Below are 12821 nucleotides of genomic sequence, written 5' to 3'. Positions count from 1 at the left end.
TGACATGTCCACATGACAGGAACAGACAGTTAAATTGTTCCTGCCCAGTGACTTGTGCCTCTTACATCTGGAGGTCTGATAACAGAGCTGGAAATGTGAACCTGGTACAGACAGAAATAGGGTTCATTGCTGGGGCAAAGAGGCACAGTATGAAGGGCTTCCTATCTTTGCGGCATGCCTTACATTTTCACCTGACATCCTCAACCGCTACAGTCAACAAACTGTAACATTCCAGAAGGACAGCCCCAATGGTCTGGCTTTACGGGTGGTCACATACAAGCCCAAAGAATGCAAGAATTTAGGTTGGCTTGATCTAATAAAATCACAATATAAAAATCACTATTCATGAGAGACTATGACCGGATGTGGTGCATATTTATGGGTATTTTGATACTGAAGTGTGAATCTAAAGATCTGGGTGATGCTATGCCCTGTGGTGGACCACCATCTGGCTCTGGTAAAGTGCCATAAAGATATGCATCATGATACGAGGTGATGAAAGCCTAGACTAGGTATGACCTTGAGTTTGGTAAATGTCAGTTCTTAGCGCACACTGCAGTATAGTGTGTGATTGTTTGTGGATATTAAAAGTTTCACTCTCATAGAGACAAACTTCCAGATGAATTAAAATTATACTGTACATTTGTTTTCAATTAATATTTCAGTTTAAAGAAGTAAATTGGGCTCCAATTACAAACAATGGCATTTTTAGCCTTTCATCAGTATTAGGACTCAGGAGTCGGATCACTATCACAAAAGTGTACCTACATTTGATACACTTTTTTTTTTTAAATACTGTTTTGAATGTAAATGGATATAAATTAACTTTACCTACAGCACAAAGTCGTTAAAATCTGCGACTTTGACACACAAAAGAAAACATTTGCAACGTTTGTTTTCTGCTGAGGATTATGGATAAATATCCACTTCATCCAACGGTCTTTGTGTTTTCTTTCTTATAAAATAGCCAATTACTATTCTGGTGTGAGAAACTGCTGCAAAGATTCAGTGCATGAGTGAACTGTTCGAAAGAATCAAAGTGAGCCAACAGTTTCAGATCTTTTTGAACTGACATCACTGACATACAGTATAAAGATTTATCACTAATATTTTACTGGAGCCAGGCAGGAATTTCACTGCAGGAAAAAGTGTCTAGGACCCTGGCAATTCAAGTTAAAAACAAAATCAAATGAATCAGGAAACAATCTTGCCTGCTATTTGGCTATTTCAAATACCAGGTGCCTGAAAATACAATTGTCGTGCAGTCAGTAAGCATTTTATTGTAATTCAGTTACACACATAAAATAATAAATACAAATTACACAAAGAACATTTTTATCACAGTACATTTTCATTGTCAACATTCACCACCATTTCTACCCTAAAACATGCAAAAGCATACATACACACACATGCACAGCACGCACTCTCTCCTCACAGTATATCTTTCCCAAGCTGTCTGAATGATGCTCAAGAGGCGAAATATGAATCTTGCATTGAATACAACCGGTCAATCGGTGTTAAAAGGGAGGGTTCACTGGATGACATACAGTCTCCAAAATGACATAGAGGGTCACTGTCTGTATCGTCATAGAGCGTGTCACAACCTACAAAGAGAGAGAATGGCATGGGCAAAGAGTATTTGTCACTGCATTTTCAGTGTATTTTGTGAGGCTAATGTGTGTTCTGTACCATAGGGATGCATGTGGTCTCCAGGCATCTGAGGAGGGGTGAGGCCTTGTCTGAAGGGGTCCAGCTTGAATCTCTGTGAGTCTAGACTGATATTCTGCTGGGCAAGTGAATATGAACCTGCACACTCCAGCTCAGCAGGCAGACCTCCACAAGAGGGCGCTGTGGTCACATAAATGGCAAGAAAAGCACTTCAGTGCTGTGTAGATTTCATGTTTACATATCTTTGGCTAAAGGATGAATTTAGGCTACATGAGGTCTTTTCACATATATAATTGTTAACCCCAGGTCGTTCTAATCCCTGGTTTAACAGAATACTGAGTTATATATTTTTCTCCATATTTTACACTGTACATTCGTAAACCCTCATTTTAATTTTCGCATGTCAGTATCGAATTTGCGCATCAGTTGTTCTCTAATGTACCTTCAACTTTGTCCTAAATGAACTTTTTGCACCATAACTACGGTCTATTTCATCCCAATTAACGAGTTTTTCGCAACTGTTTGACAAAGTTATGAACAAACGTTCTTCCATAGAACGTTTGTTTTAGTTGAACATTATCTCGCGTCTTTTAAAAATTATTACTTATTACTTGTTTCAGAATGTTAAGAAAACATCCAAAATTAGCCTAATGCTCATAATGAAGAGAGAGAAAAAAGATAAAATTGAACATTCCCTTTCTACATTCTTTTCTCTAACATTCATTCGCATAACCAAGAAACGTTTTTTTAAACGAACATGAAGAAATAACATTTTCATGACCTAATGGGAACGTTAGCAAAACGTTCTTACAATGTTTGTTAGCTTTCTTTGTACAAAGCTTAAAGGGATAGTTCACCCAAAAATGAAATTCTGTCATCGTTTACTCACCCTCAAGTAGTTCCAAACCTGTATGAATTTCTTTGTTCTGCCGAACACAAAGGAAGATATTTTGAAGAAAGTTTGTAACCAGGCTATTTTGGGGCACCATTGACTTCCATAGTAGGAAAAAAAAAAAACATGGAAGTCAATGGTGCCCCAGAACTGCTCTGTTTCCCACATTCTTCAGAATATCTTCCTTTGTGTTCAGCAGAACAAAGACATTCATACAGGTTTGGAACTACTTGAGGGTGAGTAAATGATGACACAATTTTCATTTTTGGGTGAACTATCCCTTTAAGAATATTTAACGAGACATGAGCTGTTCAGTTTCGGTTGTTTGCTACTAAACATCTGGCTGTGAGATTGTAGTGTGGCATTGTTTACATAACCCAGGGTTAAAAGCAGTGCTAATTACAAGCATGAAACATTTTTGTTAAGTGGTGTTTAAAAGGAAGATAACCAAAGCAAGGCAAACTTTTGTGAACTTTGTATACCAGTGTGTTGTGACTGGCTACCCCTTTTCTCCTGAGGGGACACACTTTGCTTCTGTTGCTGTTGTCTTCTTGCCAGTTTTTTCATCTACAGAGACAATGAGCGTGAAAGAGATTGATATAATAAAAACATGTTCACATATAGTAATGAGAAAACTAATAAGAGAGAATAACCCTTTATAATGCGAAGGAAGGCAGAAAACACACACAGTGCTACCCTGAAAGGAAATCCAAGTCTAATCTAAGGAGATCTATACATAATATGTCATCAGTTTCCTACACGAGGCAATAACACAGCCTGTTTCCTTATTGGCAAGCTCATATACTGCAGAAAGAGGTCTGTTATCAATTGCATAAGTTGATGCTCTTTCAATGAGTGTGTTTGTCTGTGTTGGTGGGCATCACATTACCTTGGCTCTTTGGTTCTGGAACCAGACCTGAACGACTCGTACGCTCAATCCTGTCTCTGCTGCCAGCGTCTCCCTTACCTTACAAAAGAGAGACAGACAGAGAGAGAGCCATAGTGTGACCTTCATGGTCTACGGGTCATGTAGGCTAACTGATGAACTGACCCACACTGGAGTATCAGATCAACAAAGATAGATACAGCAATGCAGCTGCAGCTGCACAAAAACCTCCTTCACAAATGTTACAGTAAAAGATAGATTTTAAAAAAAGGTAATGTATAGAACTAAAACAAAGCTTGATGCTTTAATGAGATTCCTAAACTATTACACGTGATAAAAATGTATCTAAAAGTAGTTTATTTAAAAGTTTAGTTATTATAATGCTACATTTTAAAATATTTTATATTCAGTTATTATTGTTGTCATATTATTGTTGTCAATTTAGATGGCCAACCTTTCGACATGGTTTGGATGAGACCTCAAAAGAAGCTTTGAAAGCACGTCTCTGCTGTGTTGTGAGGATGGTACGAGGCCTTTTAGGTCTCTTGTGTTCCATGTCTCCTATTGTGTTAGCCTCCCCTGTGGTCTTAATGTTGTCTTCATCATCGTCCTCCTCCTCACCATTTTCACTTTTACCTGTAGTTAAGGAAACAGAGGTTTGTAATGCCTAACAACAAACAGATAATTATTAGAAATAATAATAATAAAAACTATAAAAAAACTAAAGCTATAAGCGACCGGTATCTGTTTGAATAGTAAAAATGATTTAACTGGCTTACAGTAAGTATCTTAAAATACCATGAAAATAGTAATTTATAAATGGTCATCTGTACTACTATTCATAACTTTGGGGTCAGTAGGATTTTTTTTTTAAAGAAATTTATATTTTTAATAAGCAACTATGCATTAAATTGATTAAAAGTGACAGTAAATACATTTGCAATGTCACAAAAGATTTGAATTTAATATAAATATACTATATTGCCATTCTCTCTCTTTCTCTCTCTAAATATATTCAGATATATTCATATTATTTATTATTTTATAGCTTTATAACATTTTGCTTTATTCATTTAATTTATTAACAATATTTTACTTTTTTCTATTTGTATTTATTATTACTACTAGTACTATTTTAATACATATACTTCATTTTTAATCTAGTGTAAGCACTGCAGTGCCAGTGAGTGTATGGTGTACCAGTAGAAGTCTCCTTTTTGAAATGTGTGTAAAAACAGTGGGGTTGTATGTCAAATCCTGGTTCTGAAGGACTCCAGCACTTAACATTTTGGATGTCTCCTTTATTTAACACACCTGATTTATATCATCAGATCATTAGCAGAGGCACCGTGACCTTATTCAGTGTATCAGATGAGGAAGACATCCAAAATGAGCAGTGCTGTGGTTCTCCAGGACCAGAATTGTTTTAAAACAATACCTGAGTCGGAGGTGGTTGGGCTGGCCAGTTGGTTGTGATAGTCTCTGGCACAGAAAAGCCTGTCCCCTGTGAGCACACAGCGGTCTCCCTTCTGCAGCCTGCAGGCGCATACACAGCAGCAGAAACACCGCAGGTGGAAAACCGCAGTGCCTGCGTGCATCACCAGCTCGGCCGGAGAGATGACCTCTGCGCAGCCCTTACACCGTACCAAAAACAACCTGACAGGAAAAGAGAGAAAGAATGAATTAATATGCATTTCTCAAAGCAACTGTAACAAATGGGACACTGACTTTTAATAAGGTGAATGTGTTCTGTTAATTTTCCACATTCTCCTTTTAACTCCTGTCTGTTCTGGGAGTTTGTATGTTTGGTGAGTGTGTACGAAATTCTGTGAAAATGGTGGATTGCTTTATGGCAGCAACAAATGCACATATACAGCCAAAGCCGCTTTAAGGCAAGCCTCCAAGGTTAGTAAAGAAAAGCCTAGTGGTACTCAAAGAAGGAGACCAGAGGCCAAATTTTGTGAATGGATGCAAATGGAGAAGAGACTTCACTATACAGAATAAACTGCTTTTGAGGGGGAAAAAAACAGCCTATCGTTTAATGAATTGGCAGCGTATCATTTTTTGTTTTGGATTGATCAATTTTTAGTGTCTACACTGAAAAAAACCCCAATTGGTTTTAAAATAGAAGACATGGACAATTTTGTTAACGTATTTCTTATTCATTTCTAAGGAATCTGCAAACAGTATTTGATGTTCACATTACTCTTGCAGAAAAATGAAAGATATCAAGGCTGTGATGTGATTGGTTATCAAGGCACACATTATCCAAGTCAGCCATTACGTTTTCTCTAATGGTACAGTCATGGACCTTGTTATCTCCTATATTAAGACCATGGCTACATCTGAAATATAAGAAAAACTGTATGGGAACATAGTAGTATGTTCGAATTCACAGTATTCATAAAACAGTAGGCAAACTACTACTGTTTTCTGTGAGATTCTGAAGTGCGCATCTGACACACTTTACTATCCCATGACGCCCTGAGAGAGGACTTGTGAACGGCTGTGAATCAACGCAACTGACCCTGTTAGGTGACATAACAATGACAACATGACTAATGTAGTACATTTGGATCACATTCATACTACACACATGGTCGGAATTGTTGGTACCCATGGTAAATATGATCAAAGAAGGCTGTGAAAATAAATCTGAATTGTTAATCCTTTTGATCTTTTTTTTTTTTTTTTTTTTTATCAACAAAAATCTAACTTTTCATTGGAGCATAAGAATTTTAAATGGGGGGAAATTTCATTATGCAATAAATGTTTTTCTCTAATACACATTGGAGACAATTAACGGCACCCTTTTATTCAATACTTTTTGAAACATCCATTTGCCAAAATAACAGCTCTGAGTTTTCTCCTATAATGCCTGATGAGGTTAGAGAACACCTGACAAGAGATCAGAGACCATTCCTTCATCCAGAATCACTCCAGACCCTTCAGATTCCCAGCTCCATGTTGGTGCTTCTTCTGTTCAGTTCACTCCACTCATTTTCTACAGGGTTCAGGTCAGAGGACTGGAATGGCCAGCAGAAGCTTGGTTTTGTGCTCAGTGACCCATTTTTGTGTTTTTAAGGTTTGTTTTTGGATTATTGTCCGGTTGGAAGATCCAAACATGGCCCATTATAAGATTTCTAATAGAGTCAGTCACTTATTGATTTTTTTATCTGTTGGTATTTGATAGAATCAAAGATGCCATGTGTCTAAACAAGATGTCCAGGACCTCCAGCAGAAATATAGGCCCACAACATTAAAAATACAGCAGTATATTTCATTGTACACATGGGGTAGTTTTAATCCCTGTGTTCACCAAACCCATCTTGAGTGTTTGCTGGTAAAAAGCAATTTTTTTATCTTTTAATCTGCACATAGAAGCCAGTCCCATTTGAAGTTTCTGTCGTGTCTGATAACTGAATATGCTGGAGTTTGTTTTTGGATGAGAGCATTTTCATTTCTTGATTTTTTTTTTGTTGAAACCCTCCCAAACAACATGTGGTTTAGATGCGGTTTGATATATATTTTTTAAGGTTTTCTGACCCTGAGACTCAACTATTTTCTGTAATTCATAAGACATTTCTGTAATGATTAAGGGAGTTTGGCCTTTGTTTTCCCTCCTATTTATCCCTACTATGCCTGGATAATTTCATGTTCATAATCACTCTGGTGTGCTCAAAATTGTAAATATGAATGGGAATATACTTCACAGATATTTTACTCATAAGAATTTCTAGGGTTACCAATAATTGTGCCCAACGTGTATTTGAGAAAACATTTATTTCATAATGAGATTTCCCCCCATTTTCAATTGTTTTAGTTCAATGAAAGGTTAGATTTTTGTGATTTGTTTTAAATAAAAGATCAAAAGGACTGATAATGCAGGTTTATTTTCACAGCCTTCTTTGATCATATTTACCATGGGTACCAACAATTCTGACCACGTGTGTTTATAGAACATACTTTTTAATGGTCGCTTCTTACTTACTTATGCAAAAGAAGTACCTGCTCAGAGAGTATGCTATTTCAGACGAAGCCCATCTCTGGTACAGCTGTACTGTAATTATGACAGTGATATATTTACAATATATTAACTGTAGGGTGGCAAGAATACACAAAACTACACATAGTTGCTTTAAAATCTTTTGATGAAGAGTACAAAGAATGATTTTGTTCTTTCGGAATGTTTTATGTTTATGTACCATCAGAGATTCCAAGAATGTTGCTGAGTCGCCCCGTCCATCAAGGAGTGAGACAAGAACTTGCCATGTCTCCTCCACCCAAAAAAAAAAGCCATGCAGACGCATACCCCCAGCATGGTGAGTGTGCATCTTAGCGCCTGGCAACCAGAGCTGGGTTTCAGCGGGTTAGACAGAGGCGGCCGGCTCCACGACTGTGTCCGGGGCAGGACTCCCGGGGAGGGGGGAGAAAGGAGCTCGGCAGGCCATGGCTCCAGACGGAGGGAAAGAATCACGCCTCCCGGTGGGCAAGGCCGGTCCAGGGAATGATCTTAACTCGACTTAACCAAACCCAGACAAAGGAGGGAGCTGGCCCAGAGCCTCGCTGCCATTGTCCTGGCCTGGCAGACACCACATTTTCTGTTTGTCAAACTGGCCTGAGATTTCCGTGCCCGGAGGGGGGGTGGGGGGCAGAGAGTGGAGCTGTAGTTTAAGGTTTGGGGTGAGCATGACAGGGAGGCTTAGAGAGAATCATCCCTAGAGGTGTGACAGCTTCAGACTTGGGCTGACAGGATACTCCTTAATACAAGACACTCAGGCAAAACAATTGTTTTTCATGCACTAGTCAGTTTTGATATTACGGGTTATTTTGCTTCTATAATGTCTTTTTTAAGACAAAACACACATTAAATAATTATTTTATTATACTTTCAATTTCACATTTCAATTACAATACATAGGCCTATCTCTAAAGGTTGTTTTCTTAAAATGCACAAAAATTAGCACTTACACCAAATATTCTAGTGGGTTTTTACAGGTTTGTTCATACACTATTTGCCTGATTGTATTTCTAAAAACGTGGTGAAAATGTATTTATGGAGTGATAAAAAGATGCAATGCTCAGATTTATGTCTGGAAATGTATGCAAACAAGTGCATATCAAATTAAATAACACATCAACTGTATATTTAAACATAACAATTCAAAAAAATTACTTTTGCACTGTGATTAATCAACTGGAGAAAGTGTTGATATCTGTTAAAAGTTTTAGCCTATTTACCTGTGGTGTTTTAATTCTTAAAAGTCAAGTCAAGTCACCTTTATTTATATAGGATTAGAGGTTTCAATTTCAAGCACAGACAGTATTGAAATACTGATTACTTCTGTTTCTTTAAATGATAGCACCATGATTACTGTATGTTCATGCATTAAGGTTTTCCGCTGTGTTTGACTTTTACAATTTGTACCAATTATAAGCTTTTGGCTATAGATCAGTGGGTGTTATTGTTGGTATGCATATCTCAGCTAGTTGCATGGGAGCATTGCAGTGTGTTCACATGCAGACAACAAAAATTCCTCCTCTGATAAGTATGAATTGAAACATCCCAAAGCCTTGCATTGTTGAGAACTATTAGTGTTGCCCTGGGGTTGCTGTGGCAACCGCTGCGAGTTCTTTAGGGTTCAGTAGGAGGGACAGAAAAAAGTGCTGCTGATTACACTCAAGAGCATCTGTGGTATGCGAATGCAGATAACAGAATATGCCAATTGCACGTTTGTGTATTACAGATACAGTAGATAAAGATACAGTATACATTATAATTCAGTTAATGGTTGCATTGACAAGATTAAAAAAATCATCTATTTCGATCTGGAAGCATTTATGTTGATATATTATTGCAACTTGCTGAATCAGAGCCTGAATCTATTTCTCAAACCTTTTTTGGACATTAAACTAAAAATGTATATGATTAAATTTTACATTATTAGAAATAGTTTATTTTAAACTAAAAATTTAGTTCTAAATGTTTCTGGTGAAAAACACACTTGACAGGTGTTTTCTACCTTTAACAAGACACCTGAGCTTTCATTTAGTTTTGAAGGCAAACTTTTCTCTATAATGAACACCAAACGCTATGTTTGACAACAGTGCATTTTTTTAATTTTTAAGCTTTCAGCTTTGGTATCACAGGAATAAATTACATATATTAATATAATATGTTAAAATAAAATAAAAATATTGTAATAATACTTCCCAATATTACTGTTTTTACTTTATTTTTGATCAAATAAATACAGCTCTTTTGAGAATAAGAGACTTCTTTCAAAAAATCTTCCTGACCCCAAACTTTTGAACAACAGTATAAATGTTTAACAAAGTAAACTTACATAAGATTTGAGAGAAATAAAGGAATTAGGAATCACTAAAGAAATGCACTCTTCTCATCATAAAATAGTAAGAAGTCTGGAGATTACTACTATTACTACTTAAGTTACTAGTCCTATAAGTCTAAGCATCACTTTAAATCCAAATTAAATTGATCACCATTATAAAACAGTGAAGTACCTGCCTGCTGACCCATTTACAGTAAAGCTGCTCCTTAACCTGGTCGGTAAGTGCTGGGTCAGCGTGCTCTCCACCCCTGAGCCCACAGTTAAGCACTGGGCTACTGGGTAGGAATGCCAGCCAAGCACTGCGTATGTGGCTAATTGGTCAGGTCAGATATCTCACGGTCGGACGGGCATCAAGCAGGGGCACCACTGGGCACCAACCTATCCAGATGCCTTGACATACTTCACACGCAGAGATCCCCTCTACATACACCCCCTCCCCAACACACACACACACACTCATATTCTACCCAGAACATATGGCCCAATCCTCCTCACAGCCTCAGCCTTTTTATTAAGAGCACAGTGGTCACTTCTCCATCATTATTACTTCGGCTGATAGACTCCTAATGTGAGTATGCATTATGGGATTTGGCGAAATCAGAGCTTTTTTTGTTGAAAATGTAAACTTTTTGACAGATACATAAGCCATTGAAATTAAACTTGAGACTTTTAGATGGTGATCAGAACTCAAATAGTGTCCATAACTGCACTCATTTGTATTTTCCGGGTCATTGCGCTGTCGTTTCGCACTCTGTTTTTTTTTTTTTTATACGGAGGTGAGAATGTGCATATGAGTGTGTGAATGAGAATCAGAGTGAGTTTTGGGGGTAGTAGGGGGTCCGTGCACCGTGTCGATGTGGCCATATGCTGTCCCCAGCTTGCCGTTGCCACACCGATGGGTCCTGCTAATTTAACACATCTTGACAGCGTGTCAGTAGTGCTGTCCTCCTGATCTAACGGTGTGTGTTTGTGTGTGAAAGCCTCCACGCATTCCATGGCCCACCGCGACCCTTTCTCCTGCAGTCACCTTGTCTTTCAGGAGTTCTGTGCCAAGTTCCCCAATACACACAGTCTCTCTCTCGCTCACAAATGGGCTATAAAAATATTGTTTGTGCAAAGTATACAATTATGTGCTAACAGAATAGTGCACGTGTAATTTTATATTGCATGCAGATATAACATTTCAGGACTAAAAGTTGAAAAAATAATCAAATCAAAATTATTTAGCCACAAATTTGCCTTGCAAAATTAATTTAACAGAAAGTAAATAAATCTGCCTGACATCCAAACATTAGAGTCAAATAATGAACACTCCCATCTGCTATGTAAACAGGAATTTAAAAGATTTAAAGTTATTTACTGCATCATTCCTAGAGAGAGGTTAGTGAACTGAAACCTTAACAATAACATTTTACTGGCTTTATCTTTAACGTATCCACTGAGATATTTACATATTGATTATTTCTGTGCATTAATCATTAAAATGTGCTTTGGAGAATAATGTAAGTGATTGTTGCAGTGCTTAAATTAAGTAGGCTATAATAAAATTAATTTATTTCCCTTTTTTTTCAAAATAGGTCTGTCACCTCAATTTCGTTGAGAAATAGAACTGATATAGGTTATTTATTGTAAGCTCTAAATGTTTACAAAGGGGAAAAAATTCACTGCACTCTCAAATGCATTTCTAGAAAATTCAAGCAGTCAATTTGTAATTTTCTATACACAGAGAAAGGCGAACATATTTCTCGCAGTAATCTCGTCCAATTTTTGTTTTCTTAAACATTCAGTTTAAAAAAAAAAAAATGGCGAAGACAGGGACGAATACTATTTGAAATTAGCAAAACAATAAAACAAAAAAGCAACATTAAAGATCTTTCTGCTAAAATTATGTTAATATGAAGGCCAAGATTAGTTTCATCTGACTAGAAGAAACTTCTGACTATACCGTCACACTTTCCCGCGTTGAACTTCAAATAATAATTCAATTAAAATAAAACAAAATCATTGTTTACATAAACAGTAGTAAGTAGAGTGTTACTTCTGATAGTCTCGCTTGCAGTAGAGTGTCTTGTTGCGGAGGAAGCAGGTGTCTTTCAGAGGCTCGCGACATGATGCGCAGTGCAGGCAGCGCTCGTGCCACAGTCCGTCCTGCACGCGGAGCAGGTACCTGTCCCGGATGAGCTCATTACAGCCTTCACACACGCTCTTTCTCCACATGTCTGGAAAAAAGACACATTTATAATCCATAACCTCAGGGTGTAATTTCATGCGGTTGTATTTAAACAAAAACCTGTCTTATGTGTAATTTACAGAATTAATCATATATTGTTTTAGCTGCCATTCTTTTAAAATTGTAGTTATCCCAAGAAGATGTGAAAGTAAAATAAAAAAGTTTAATGTAATTTAAAATTGGACAAATACTGAAAAAAATCAAATAAATAAATAAATTCAACCACCAGCATCAGGCTACAAGATAACAAAAACGATAAAGACCAGCAGAAAAACAGTGTGAACAAATGAGATTTGTTTGTGAGTTTCATTAACATATTTACAAAATAACACACTGAGTTAATGCGCATAGCATTAATTACTGTCACATGTCAGCATGTTTTATCAAGACCAGTAAATAAAGGGTTCTAATAAACTGTACATGACAAAACTTTACCAAAACTTTAGAAAATGCTATAGAATTAAACATACATCCACCTACCATTAAGAGAAAATATCCTTTTGCCGCCCCGTGTAACTTTCGACAGATGCAGATAGTTGTAAACGCACACAAAAGCTCCATATGAAAATAAACCTGTGCGTCATTTACTCTCACTCTCACTCTCTCTCTCTCTCTCTCTCTCTCTCTCTCTCTCACACACACACACACACACACACACACTCCTCCCATCAGGTAGAGAGTAAGTATACAGCCATTTCTTTACAACTTGTGATGAACTCTAAAAAACAAACAACAACAAAAAAAACACAAATTTTGAACAATAATGCCGTTTGGGTTTAAGAGACCCCA

General features: G+C 37.1%; 1 protein-coding gene across 1 annotated transcript; it reads right to left on the bottom strand.

Annotated features, from left to right (window-relative positions):
- Nucleotides 1-1267: 1267 nt before the first annotated feature.
- On the bottom strand, nucleotides 1268-12632 carry lmx1a (LIM homeobox transcription factor 1, alpha). The gene is made up of 8 exons (XM_058756341.1): nucleotides 12513-12632; nucleotides 11841-12021; nucleotides 4888-5105; nucleotides 3904-4085; nucleotides 3453-3530; nucleotides 3046-3130; nucleotides 1693-1851; nucleotides 1268-1607 (listed from the first exon to the last, which is right to left on the bottom strand). Exons 2-8 carry the CDS (start codon nucleotides 12017-12019, stop codon nucleotides 1471-1473), a joined length of 1038 nt encoding a protein of 345 aa, XP_058612324.1. The 5' UTR covers nucleotides 12020-12021; nucleotides 12513-12632; the 3' UTR covers nucleotides 1268-1470.
- Between the last annotated feature and the right edge of the window lie 189 nt (nucleotides 12633-12821).

This window comes from Onychostoma macrolepis, chromosome 20 (assembly GCF_012432095.1).
Source record: "Onychostoma macrolepis isolate SWU-2019 chromosome 20, ASM1243209v1, whole genome shotgun sequence".
In the NCBI taxonomy this organism is placed as follows: domain Eukaryota; kingdom Metazoa; phylum Chordata; class Actinopteri; order Cypriniformes; family Cyprinidae; genus Onychostoma; species Onychostoma macrolepis.
This window is presented reverse-complemented; position numbering and strand designations above follow the sequence as displayed.